Below are 12,982 nucleotides of genomic sequence, written 5' to 3'. Positions count from 1 at the left end.
TATGCCAGAGATGGTTTGCACCTAAATGAAAAGGGGTCTGCTGTGTTAGGGGAAATATTTAAGGGAATGGTGGAGGGATATTTAAACTAGGACAGAGGGGGGGGGGGGGCAGTGAAATAAGGTGACAGAAAGGTTAGTCAGGGGTCAGCCACTAGTGCAGGGTGAGTTGGGGATAGTTGGGGGGAAGGCTATGGATAAATGTATGGAGTTTCCCATGTTAAAAACAAACATTGGATTGTGCAGTACTAGTTGTACTGAAAAACAAAACAATGCTGGTAAATGCAGCGGTTTTAAAGAGCCTGTTCACCAATGCTAGAAGTCTGGCAAACAAAATTATGACTTAAGCTACGTACACACGTCAGATTTTTATCGCCCGATAATCGGCATCGGCCAATTATCGGGCGAAAATCTGCCGTGTGTACAGTCGGTGCCGTCCATCGTCCAGATGACCAACCTGCCGAATCCACGGACGATGGACGACAGCCGATCCTAATGAAAGGGAAGGGGAGAGCGTGCAGCAGGGTGCCGCTCCGTCGCTCTCCCCCTCCCCTCTCCATAGAGCATGAACGGTGCTGTATGTACAGCACCGTTCATGCATCGTGCACTCCCTTGTCATTGGAAAGGATCGTGAAAGATCCTTTCCAACGACAAAAATTGGAAGTGTGTACGCAGCTTAAGTTGGCATTGCTAAATCCTGGCTTTGTTCTTCACATGACAGGGCTCTCAATATTCCTGGTTATACTCTCTTTCGTAAAGACAGAGTCAAACAAAAGGGCGGTGGTGTCTGTCTGTATGTGAGAAGTGATCTGAAAGTAAATGTGAAAGAAGAAATTGGGGATGGAACAAGTGATGAGGTTGAGGCATTATGGGTGGAGTTGAATGTGGGGATACAAAAAACACAATTAAATATTGGTGTCTGCTATAGCCCCCCCGTGCTAGGGAAGAAATAGAAAATTAACAACTAGTACAGACAGAAAAAGCAGCAAAAAGTGGAAGTGTTTTAAACATGGGGGATTTCAACTACCCTGACATTGACTGGAGTAATGGCACTCCAGAAACAGCAAAAGGGTGGATATTTGTGAACTTAATACAAGATAATTTTATGGTACAATTTATAGAAGCCCCAACTAGAAATGATACTCTGCCTCCCTTCCCAGGTACTCACGGAGAACTCCCTTCCCAGGTATTCACTTTGAGATCATTACAAAGAACACGAGGGTACTCTTTGCGTCTGGAGGAAAAGAAGTTTAAGCTCCGGATAAGAAAGGCATTCTTCATTGTAAGGTCTGAAAATGTGGAATCGGCTCCCTCAGGAGGTAGTTTCAGCAACTACTATAGATTGCTTTAAGAAAAAGCTGGATGTTTTTCTAGAAGCACAAAATATAACTGGTTATTAAGGTATTAAAGTAAAGATAACAGAGACAGTTGATCCAGGGAACATTCGATTGCCTCATGGAATCAGGAGGGAATTTTTTTCCCGTTGAAGCAAATTGTACCAGGGTTTTTTTTTTTGCCTTCCTCTGGACCAACTGTCTGTATGTCTTATAGGGTTTTATATCTGGGATATGTTTATTTCCCTAGTGGTGGAACTTGATGGACTTATGTATTTTTTCAACCTAACCTACTATGTAACTATATTAGTATTTCTATTGATTACCATTATAAATGTAAGCAGTGGCAGCAGCAAATTGTGCCCTGGGTTTATGCTCACATCAAAGCATTTTCCTATGTTTGGTGTATATTCGAGTATATACATATTCATCTCACTGAACACACACTCCTCCCCTGTTATGTGTTACCCTATACCAGGGCTTAGTTGATCCATGGAGGTGAGCTGTATAACTAAGCCATGTGATAGGGTGGACCTTGAGGGGTACTGTTTTCCGCCTCTGGTTGAAATGGGCAGTTTTTGAATTGGTTTATTGACTATCACTTCCTACTACCTTTCCTGGGAAGCCACGGTTGGCAGTATGTGTGCAGATAATCTACATAAATACACCCATGTTTAAGTATCGCTATTATTTGCTGTGGACTTTTGTTTGTGTTGTGTTTTGCTGGCTGTTACAGCAATGAATCCATAGGTATTAAGTACACAAGTGTTTTATTGTGGATTCCTTTTCAACAAGTCCTGTAGCTGTTCATATGTTGGCAGGCCAATGTTCTCTTCCTTTAGCTTGTGGACATTGACTGACTCATTTTCATTCTTTCACATCTGACTCAACCTGCCAGGCCCTGAGGCCATGGCGTGGTATTAGCAACACACAGATACAAATATTGATGTGCATATTACACTGCAACCCAAATGTCCTGCTGCTGCAGAACTACAAATCCAAGCATGTCTAACCACAACATAAAGAGTATTAGGTAGTACTAGAGCTACTACCTAACTAGTTCAATGACACTAGTTAGGTAGTACAAAAACTAGTGCCATGTTTTTAGTTAGATGAAATTAGAGTTTTCTCTCACTTTGTATAGATTTTCCTGAGATGTTTTTGGGGCAGGAAATTAAGGAAAATTTCCACAATGTGGATGCAGCAATAGGAACTTGAAAGAGACTTTGACACCTTTACACTGTATAAAAAGAAAATTGAATTTTTTTGTGAAATTCTACATAAATGTATTTGAAGGTTTTCCAAATATTAGGTTAAAGCCCAAATTAAAACCCGGAAGAGAACTGAGTAATGGTTCCAATGCCATAAAGGAATTTAAGAAAGGTGAGATTAATAACATTTTTTCAAACAGACAGGAAAGTTTATTTTATTGCAGAAGAGACATCATTTGTTCCTTCCTCCCTGCAATAAAAAATCTGCCTGGTTGCTATTTTTTTTTAAATTTTCATGTTTTGTTAAGCCAATGAGTTGCAGGGCTGTAAATTCTCACAGACCAGTAATGTATAACCAGCAGTGGTGACATGTTTTGGCTCCAAGACATCTCATGCTGCCCAAAAGAAGAGACAAAATAGAGCTGATCCATGGTAGTGTACCTTGGGGTGACTCCAAGGCTACCTATAATATACAAATTGTGCATAGTTTACTAGACATTTCCAAAAAAAGTAACTGCATTTATTTATCCAGCACCTTATAGACGTCCCTTTAGGAGCCCATTAATCAAAGGGCAAGCAGCCTTTTCACCACAAAAATTCCATAAATGTTACACAAATACCACTAATTTTCAATTCGCCCCATTTATGAAAGTATTTCAGCACTGAAAGAGTGTGCAGCCTTAAACTACAATGGAGTCCAGAGGTGTTTGTTTTAAATCCTCTAATCGCTATTTTTGCCCAAATCCCATTTTTATTGCTTAGGGCTTTTATGTTCAGTACTCCATTCAAGTTCTCTGAGTTTCTCAAAGCCAGTTTAGGATAATGACGGTACAGCAATTAACCCCGGATTACCCCTGTAAGAAAACAGCCCTTTTATAAATGTGGCGTTATGAAATTGGCAATCAGGAAAAAAGGGGGAAAAAAGTGGGAATCTTTTATCTAACACTTTTTGACAACCCCACGATGCATGAATGAGTGCTGTACATACAGCACCGTTCTGCTCTATGGAGAGGGGAGGGGGAGAGCGACAGTGGCACTCTGCTGTGCGCTCTCCCTCTTCCCTTGCATTAGGCTCACTCGTCGTTCATCGTCTGTGGATCCACCCTGAGCCGATTATCGAGCAAAATTTGACGTGTGTACGTAGCTTTAGTGTGAGGGTTAGATGAAGGGTTAGTGTTATGTTCAATGATAGGGTTAGAGTTTGGCATACAAAGGGGCTGAAAAGTTAAAGTAATGAAAGCATTGTATTAAATGGGTGCATCAGGCAGGTAGCACATTGTATTTGCAACTTGAAAGTGATTGTGCAAAAAAATCATATTCTGGATGGTATGTACAAAAATCAGGTAATTTTTTATCTACCTAGTATTCTATTTCTTCCAACCCGATCTAATCAAAAATATCAAATCTGCACTGACCTGCAAAAAAATTAGAAAAAAAGATGGGAAACTGTGTTGTAATATACATGGAAGACAGTGTCCAGACAGTTCTTACACTGATATAGGTGTCACTAGCCAGCTAAAATATTATTTTAGCACAGTGTTATCACCTATAACAGGGGTCCCCAAACCCTGGTCGGCAGCCTACTAGTGACCGTCTGACAGGTGGGCTGCGTCTCTTGCCAGTGCACCCACCAGCGGGGTCAGGAGAAGGACCCCACTTGGGGGGGTGTATCGGCCAGAGCCACCGACCACCTTGGAGACATCGCAGGCTCAGGGCGGTGTGCGGCTTGTGTTTCTGGACTCAACCTGCCCACTCTCTCATCGCAGGCTCAGACCTGCAATGGGAGAGTGGGCGGGTTCTGGTATCATGACATCACTCTGGGGGAAGTTTTGACACACAGTTCCCCGCGCATACGCGGGGTCCGTCCATTTAGTGGTCCGTTACATGCAAAAGGTTGGAGACCACTGAACTATAGCATATAATCTAAATTAAACTTGTTTTTTTGTCAGATCCGTGTGAAACTGTGGTTGGTTGTACACATAACATCTCTTTTCCCTAATATATAGACCAATATAGTTTTTTCTTTAGCACTGCTAGTTAAATGTTTAGGTAATTTTTTTTATTTTTTTTTTTTTATAATATCTGATGGTTTCATTTCCAACACTTTAATTTGCTTATGATTGAAAAGACTGGAGAAGGGAGACTATCATAGGGAGAAGCTGGGTGATCCAATAACCCTGGGATAGATTTCCTAAAAATTATTTGCTACGAATTGACAAATGTTTTCAGTCCTGGACTAGACTCATTCCAGGTTTGTTGGATCTCCCAGTTTCTCCCATGACAGTCTACCTTTTCAATCTTGGAGAGCTTTAATAAATTGGGCCCACTGACTGAATGATATGACTAAAATAGAAAATGTCAACACACCAACTTTCTACTATATTACCGAATTTGCTAACTACTTGGAAAGTTGGCATGAGTTTACAATGAAAAACAATAACTAGGTTACTTGTCTGCCCTACAATCCTATGATCTTGTGATGGGCTTGTTTTAGGCCTACTATAGAGGTCACACTGGGCTTTGTGTTTGTGAAATAAAGCTGGTCACTTAGGACTGCTACAGATGGACTATTGCTGTGATTCCTCAGCTGACCATTAAAAACCTCTTCTTGACATCTATAGGCGAAAAGGATTCCTTTCACTGGTGTTTCTATAGCATTTTCTGTTGCTTGTTTTCTGACCAACATTGGGTTTAACCAGCTAATAGCCTAACCTGGATTGCAGTCCATCCAGCAACCATCGCGTTAAATGACTCAGCTGCATGTGGATGCCGTATAGAAGTGCTTGTCCTCCCTACCCAAAACCTCAAAACCTGGTTCTCCCTTGTCTGGTGGCGAAAATCATAATGGCCTCATAAGGCTGTAACTGCTGCAGGCAGAGGAGCTGTTCTGTGTGTCTGCTGCATACAGATGAGCCTATAAGGATGAGGCTTCCCTGCTTGCTGTGGCATGCTCGTAGGGTGGGGTGAGGGAATCACAGCATTGCACATCTTAGAGGGAGAAGAGAAATTGCAACTGACACCTCCATAATGGTTGCAAGACAGTAGTGTCACTTGTTACTGCTCCACTGAGGAAGGGGGGAATTTTTGTGGGGTGAAGGTCTACAGGCTGAGGTATGTGAAGACTGATGTTTTGAGCCTGGATTGTAGCTGAATAGCAAAGCAAAAGAATTTGGGGCTCATTAACGCTGGACAGTCCAAGGATGGAGGTGAAGCCAGTGTTTACCCTTCAGAAAGCTTTGCTGCAGCCAGTGAAGATGTGTATGTTGGACATGCCACTGTCTCTACAGGACCAGGAAGTGAGTAAACATTGGTGATTACAACCGCTATGTTGCATGCTGAATACAGGAACTCGAATACAGGGGGCATAGGGGTGATATGATTGGCACTTCCATTGTTTATTCTCAGATCTCAGGTGGGTTAGAACCAGTGTGTTTTGGGACAGACATATACTTAGATGCTTTCAACAATGATATCAGTCATAACAAGGCAAGTCTTGGTATTTATGTGTCTGCAATTTGTATTGATTCTTAGGAACCATTATAAACCTACACTGGAAGAGGTTTTTTTGTCCATAGCAGCATATTAAAACGACACCTGGAATCTTGTTGCTAAAAGCCACAGCTCTATTTTTCTATATAGAAGCTGTGACAATTGATCTCAGAAGGCTAGACAGAAAAATTGTTAAGATGGAAAACACTAGTATTTTTTATTTAATAATTATTTTTTAAATCCTTGCTCCATCAAAACAAGTCACAAGATCTCCATAACGAAAAAAAGTTTAAAAAATTTCCCAATTTCCAATAATTGTTCTGCATATGTAATGGACCAATTGTCATTTAATTTAATCTGTTCAGGATTAAGAATGTAGATAGAAAATCTGTTTGGATTGTGGATTTTTAGAGGGGGTTGTTATTTCTTTTTTAAACCTAAAGTAAAACTCAAGTTCTTGCTGGATATCTGCCCATGTCACTCCCATTGTAAACGGCAGAAAGACTGAATTTACAATGTCCTATAAATTAAATAGTCTGTCCAAGGCCAATATTTGGGTATATCAAGATTGCATTAATGTCTCTAGTGAAGTCTCCTTTACAGAAGTAAAATACCTTCTCGATAAATGAAGATGACCCATAAACACAGTTATTATTGATAATAAACATTTGCTATGTTATTGAATCAGTACCCCCTCCCAAACTGATTTGTTTTTTGGCGATGAGAAAATCCTGTTGGTGGTTTATACAAAAAATTAAACGTTAGAAATGTTAGAGAAGGTAAAAAGCAACCAATAGTAATTACTACAGTGACAACTGTATTTGATTTATACATCACCTATTAATAAGGTGGGGGAATACTGCTCATTTTTTTTGTTCTCAGACATCACATTATCTGTTGTGATGACCTGTACCTAAATCATTTATTGGCCAGCAAAGAGTAGATGAGAATTTTCTATGTAAAGTAATGAGCTGAGAGCATGTGGTATGCACCAAGTGTCCTGTTGTAATATGTACATTCTCCTCCTCTCACACTTTATGCATTGACGTGGAAAATCAACAGTTTCACAACACTCTGGCAGTGTGTCGTACGGCGAGAGTGTAAACCCGACTAGGCATATTCACGGTGATTCAGCAATAGATAGTGAAATAAGGAATCCAATGAAGTCAGGATTCTGCCCCATATGTCATACTTACTAGCTTTGAAACAACTGTGGAGCTTATTATTTATATACACCAAAATTACTCAGATATCTACATACCGAAACTGAACCTTAGAAATAAAAAATTACAGGCAGGTCCTTTATTGCAGAATTAACTAAATAAAAAGAATTACATTGAAAAATTGGACATTTTTAAATTGTAGACCATTGGACCAAAGTGGGGTCCAATTCACTCCAAATAGAATAAATTCCTACCTGATTCACCTTCTGATCCTCCCTAAACTCGCCACAAATTTTACAATCTGACTGTACAATCTCATTTGGAAACTAGTGTAGTGAAAGGACCTGCCTAATTAGATAAAAAGTGATTGGATTGTTCAGACAGGTCCTATGTTACATACAGTAGGTTTGGTAAAGCTACATACACACTTCCAATTATTATCGTTGGAAAACGAACGACGAACGTTCATGCACGATAAATACGAACGATCGTATAGCACCGATCCTGCACATAGAGTTAACGACACGATCGTTCATAGATATTGTACACACAATAGATACGATCGTTTGAGCGATAGAGGAACTATGTGCACGACAGGAAAGTGAACGGACGTTCGTTCATCACGCATGCTCTGAACATGGACGATCAACGAACGACCGTACACACGAACGATGTTCAACGATCGTCGTCCAATCCGATCCGTCGGTCCGGTCGTTCGTTTCCAGCGACTTTCCTCGTTCGTCGGCGTCGTTGGTTACTTTTTACGAACGATTTTTTGCCCAATCAATCGTTCGTCGTTCGATTGGAACGATAAAAATTGGAAGTGTGTACGCACCTTTAATCTGAATGTGATTGTACCCCCCATGCTTTTTTATTTAGTTTGACTGTAATGTAGTTTTACTTTCCCCCTGCACCTGTACCAGGGGCCAATGAAAATTAAACTTCCGCTCTGATATAACTATGGCAGCCCACAACGCTGAAATGTATGCAGGACTCTTCCTCCTTGGATGTAAACTGTTGCAGAGATGGGAGATATTTCCAGATGTGGAGGAACCTTTCTAAACTATCTGTCTTCATAGTCTGATTCCAGCTGGGCAAGTTTTGGACAAATAAGGGATCAGAAGGTAGACAAATTATTAGTCTTCCCCTTGGGTTTCTTGATAGTTGTCTGTGAATAATGCAATTATAGTAGGCTGCGGCACTAGAAATTTGTAAACCATGAGGACAAAGATACCAGTGAATTCCAAAGCAAGGGTGTCAAGCAAGGGTTAATGTGTCATCATACAAGAGATGAGGTCCATGGTGCTGTGCTTTTGGTTCTTAACAGATTTTCTTATCACTATACACTCTGATGTGAAGGAAAGTCTCAAGGCATATACAAAGGGCATTAAGCTACTAAAGTATTGCGTGATTTTGTGTCTATCATTCATTTGACATTTTAAGGCTACGTACACACTTGCATTGGTACTCATTCGATAATCAGCTCAGGGCCGATATCAGATGAGAATCTGGCGTGTGTACAGCACCCGTCATCCATCATCTGAACGACCGTCCTGGCAGATCCACGGACAATCAACGATGAACGATCCTAATGGAAGTGAAAGGAGAGAGAGTGCAGCGAGGTGCCGCTTCGTCGTTCTCCCCTTCCCCTCTTCATAGAACAGAACAGACGTTTTCCCGAGCATTTAACCTGAGGCTTTAAAAGCCCATGTTTAAAATTCCCATGCATTCCAATGGGCTAATCTACACCAGGATGTTTCCTTGAGGCACGTTTATGAGCGTTATGGATATCCCTCCTTGCAATATTTTAAAAAACAAAACGCAGGGTTAACGCGTTTTTCGGTGTTTTCTTACATCTATAAGTTCTTGAAACGTAAACAAGGTGAAAACTCAGCATAGACGTTTCCAGCAGTTTAAAGGCAAGCTTTAAAATGCTAGTAGAAATGCATAAAAACATGCATAAATGAAATAGGAATGTTTACATTGTTCGTGTAGAGCCAGCCTAATAAAGCTATCCTTCACAGCATACCAATGTCATAATTTTTTTTTCCAATTATATATTTTAGTTATACAGTTCGATCAAAACTATGGGGCAGGGAACACCACATCAGAAACTACCTCAATATTTAAACAGGTATTAGTCATATGGTAAAGGAAACTAGATCCACAAAATGGGGGGCCATTTTACCGTGCCTTAGATAGAGCATTTACATTCACTATATCCCTTCCTCCATGGAGAAACCACAAAAAACGTTTCTAATCATAAAAATACCTTGCAGAGGGATACATAACAAAACAGAAAGCAAAGACAGACACAGAAAAAAGGGGGGGGGGGGGAAGGAGGAATCTGAGAGTAAATTGGGACACTGAGTGAATTTTGTCTGGATTAGTGTAAACTCTCTGTAAAAGAGATGTATATAGTAAAGACCCAATTGTTTAAGATCAATACAGTGAATGGGTAAAGTTATAAATTAAGAAAAAAAACACCGGTATTATCAACTCTCATCCCTTTAAGGAAGAATATGACACTTTAAAGTTGCATTTAGAGAGATTTAATGTTGACATTTAACAAAAAGGAAAATACATTTCAGAAGGATAAGTGGGCCTTTACTAAAAGAAAGGCTTATAAGTGGAATCCATCAATCCCAAAACCATCTTACACTGCAGCCCTACCTCCTCCCTCAACCCATCCCTTTCCAGCACCACATTCAGTTCCGGCTCCATCCCAAAAAATACAAGCCATGCCATCCATGAACACCACCTTGTCAAGGAAAAATGTATCTATTTCTTAAAGAAACATCAGCTGTTAATATTATGATCATAAGAGAACAGACACCAGTTCATAATGAATTGTTGTTTCTTAACTACACTTTTCTTAATGTTTCTTAATTACACTTTGGTCATTGTCATTGTTGTCATTGTTTCTTATTTATACTTTGATTAATAGACACACAAAAGAAACCTAATGAGATTTACAGGACAATCACCACTCACAATGCACTCAGCTTTCCTAATATTTCTCATTGATGATTCTGATACAAGATGGAGACGGAGACAGAATCATTTTCCTTCTCATTTTCCCCTTTTGGTCATTCTACTGACCACACAAACGCCTATTTTAGACATGACATTTGTACTGTTGAGTACACCATGCCCAGGGCAAAACTATTGAGCATTTGTAGGTCAGAGACTGTCGGGAAATCTTGCATATAACTGGAGTCTCTTTCTGTTGCATATATTTTATAATGCCACATTTCATATTAGCTTACCACCACTACTAAACAACACATATACATATACACACGTTTCATGCTTGATTCTCCAAATGACTTTATTGCAGTGAGAGACGTGTATCCAGGCTTGTCTGCTGTGGTTTATCGGATGTCAGTGCTGAACATGGTGGGGAGCATCCAAACTTGGTTCCTAGGTCCATCTGGTTTTTATCACCACCCAATCTCCTGGTTTAAACTGTTGGAATTCTGTTGGGTTTGGACCTGGAATAGAATGAAACACATATTTATGCACCTTGTTTAGATATTTCTGCAAAGAGGCCACACAACCTGTCATATTAGAATAGAGTGCTTTCAGCTATTGGAGAAAGTGGAGTTCTGTTCTAGGGGCCATCCCAAATATTATTTTATAAGGTGAAAGCCTATATTTCCCTTAAGGTGGTGTTTATATTAAATATATTACAATAGGCAGGCATTCAACCCAATGTTTCTCAACTTTATCAGTAATTTGGCAGTCCTATTTTTAATAATACCATTCAGTCTCTCCACCTTTCCACTACTTTGAGGAATATATGGTGTGTGAGAGACATATAATAATTAATATATTATTATTAAATGTAACATTTAATGCATTTATTAGTTCTAATAGGACATGCCTATTGAAATGAGATCCTTGTTCTGACTCTATTACCCTAGGGCCCCAAATCTGCAGACAAACTCGTTATTTCCTTGCTGCTGTTTTAGCAGTAACTTTAGCTACCAGCCAGGCCTCAGGCCATCCAGGAAACATGTCTACACACACACACACACAAGCACATATTCAAATGTTCCCACTTTTGGAGGCTGTATAACATCTACTTGAAATAGATGGGTCGAAGTGATATTCTGGTACAAGTGAGTGTCAACGAGGGGTCTTTACTACTTGGTCAGGGTTATGGCATGAACAGGTAAGGCAAGAATTCTTATATCTTGCAGCAAAGTCTATAAATCCAGGAGCTATCCAGTACTTCCTTATCGTAATAGACATTGCATTTTTACCTTAGTGAGCGATTCCATGTGAAAGATGAGCCACCATGGGGTACAATGATCGGGGCAATGGTTCTGACATTTTTATTGTCTTTCTTCGACGCCAGCTCCATTCATTTTTCTTTTCCTCCTCTGAGGCCTGTTCCTGTAGTTTATCCAAGACTTCTAAGTTCCCAGACCCTTTATTATCTATGATGTCAGATAGCATGGCACTTATAGGTGCTATTGGCAGGAGGGCAGCTTTTTTGGCTGCTTTTACATTACCTTGTGCTTCTGGAGTCTGAATTAAAATCCCATTAATTAGGCATTTTAATTGGCTTACCTGTAAATGTCATTTTGGGAACTTTAGTATTATGCTATGCCAAATGCATAATATCTATCTGTCCAGACAGTATCTCTCCTACCTTGGCCAGAGTACATGCTTCTATCAGGACTTGCAATTCAGCATCCTGAACCAACACATCAGAAGGTAAACTCTGTTTAATACACCATCATTTACCACTGCATATCCAGTACGTGGCTACCCATCATCAGTATAGTATCAGGAACCATCTAAAAACATTTTAAAGTCAGGATTAGTAACATATATAGTTAGATGATACATTTGCTAATCCCTCTGTCTTGGTTTGTATAAATTCATAGTAATCATGTACGTTCACTTTTCTTGAGGCACCCTTAACACATTGAAAGAGTGTGGCAAGATTTATTATATTACACCTTCTGATTGATAAATTGGTAAAACAACCCCATATTTAGCCAACCTAGCTGTTGACAAATGCTTTGTGTCATGCTTAATATTTTGCATATAAAGTAATTGTGTGATCCAACACCAAGTCCATTACATGATCTAGCTGACAGGAGAAATATGCCAATGGTCCCTGTTTCCATACTCCTGTAGCATGGCCAGCATTCTTATGAGAGCAAAGCTAAAATTGTTTCCTGTAGTCTGGGAGGGGAAGTGGAAGCTGATAATATAGCTGTTTTCAGATCTTTCATACCCTAGGCATGATATTTTGCCAAATTGGAAGTGTTTTAATTAAGTTAATAAATCATTAATAAATAGATGTTTTGGATCCACTCTCAGTGGTACCCTACTAGACCCATTTATCAAATGATTGCTAAAAATACAACTTTTACAGCTCACCTTAATTTGCTTTATACCTGTTGTCACAGATCCCCACAGGTCCAGGTCATCTGTGCCTCCTTCTTGCTCACCCTCCTTACAGTCTCCTGCTGCCAGTACCATTTCTGCTCCTGGATCCAACACTCTGCATACTTCCTGTTCCAAGTCAGGTAATTGGCGGGCACAGTGGCTGCAACCTGGCAGTAGCTTGCCCCACAACATCCTCGTCTCTAGAGGCTCTGGAGAAGACCAATCTACTGCTTAGACCCTGCGCCCCATGCACATCTCCGCCCACTGGGTTGGTGACACAGTGGGTCAACCACTTTGCCCTGAGGAGCCGTGACACCTGTCTTAGCTAGGAAACAGTTTTGTTCCCATATGTTTCCTCATCATCAAAGCACAGAAGCAA

The 12,982-nt window shown here is 40.1% G+C and overlaps 1 protein-coding gene across 5 annotated transcripts in view; it reads left to right on the top strand.

Moving 5' to 3' along the window:
• The window catches only part of RALGDS (ral guanine nucleotide dissociation stimulator), a 217,691-nt gene that overhangs the window by 55,782 nt on the left and 148,927 nt on the right, over nucleotides 1–12,982 (top strand). The window contains exon 1 of one of the 5 annotated variants that reach the window (XM_072429981.1): nucleotides 5,604–5,838. The exons of the other annotated variants lie outside the window; for them this stretch is intronic. Within the exon in view, the coding sequence (XP_072286082.1) occupies nucleotides 5,743–5,838 (96 nt within the window). The 5' untranslated portion in view covers nucleotides 5,604–5,742. Of the gene's footprint in view, nucleotides 1–5,603; nucleotides 5,839–12,982 lie in introns of those variants that run through there. 5 annotated transcript variants of the gene reach the window in all.

The sequence above is a fragment of the Pyxicephalus adspersus genome, chromosome Z (genome assembly GCF_032062135.1).
Source record: "Pyxicephalus adspersus chromosome Z, UCB_Pads_2.0, whole genome shotgun sequence".
Classification (NCBI taxonomy): Eukaryota; Metazoa; Chordata; class Amphibia; order Anura; family Pyxicephalidae; genus Pyxicephalus; species Pyxicephalus adspersus.
The sequence above is the reverse complement of the archived record's forward strand: the minus strand, read 5'-3'. Positions and strand labels throughout refer to the sequence as shown.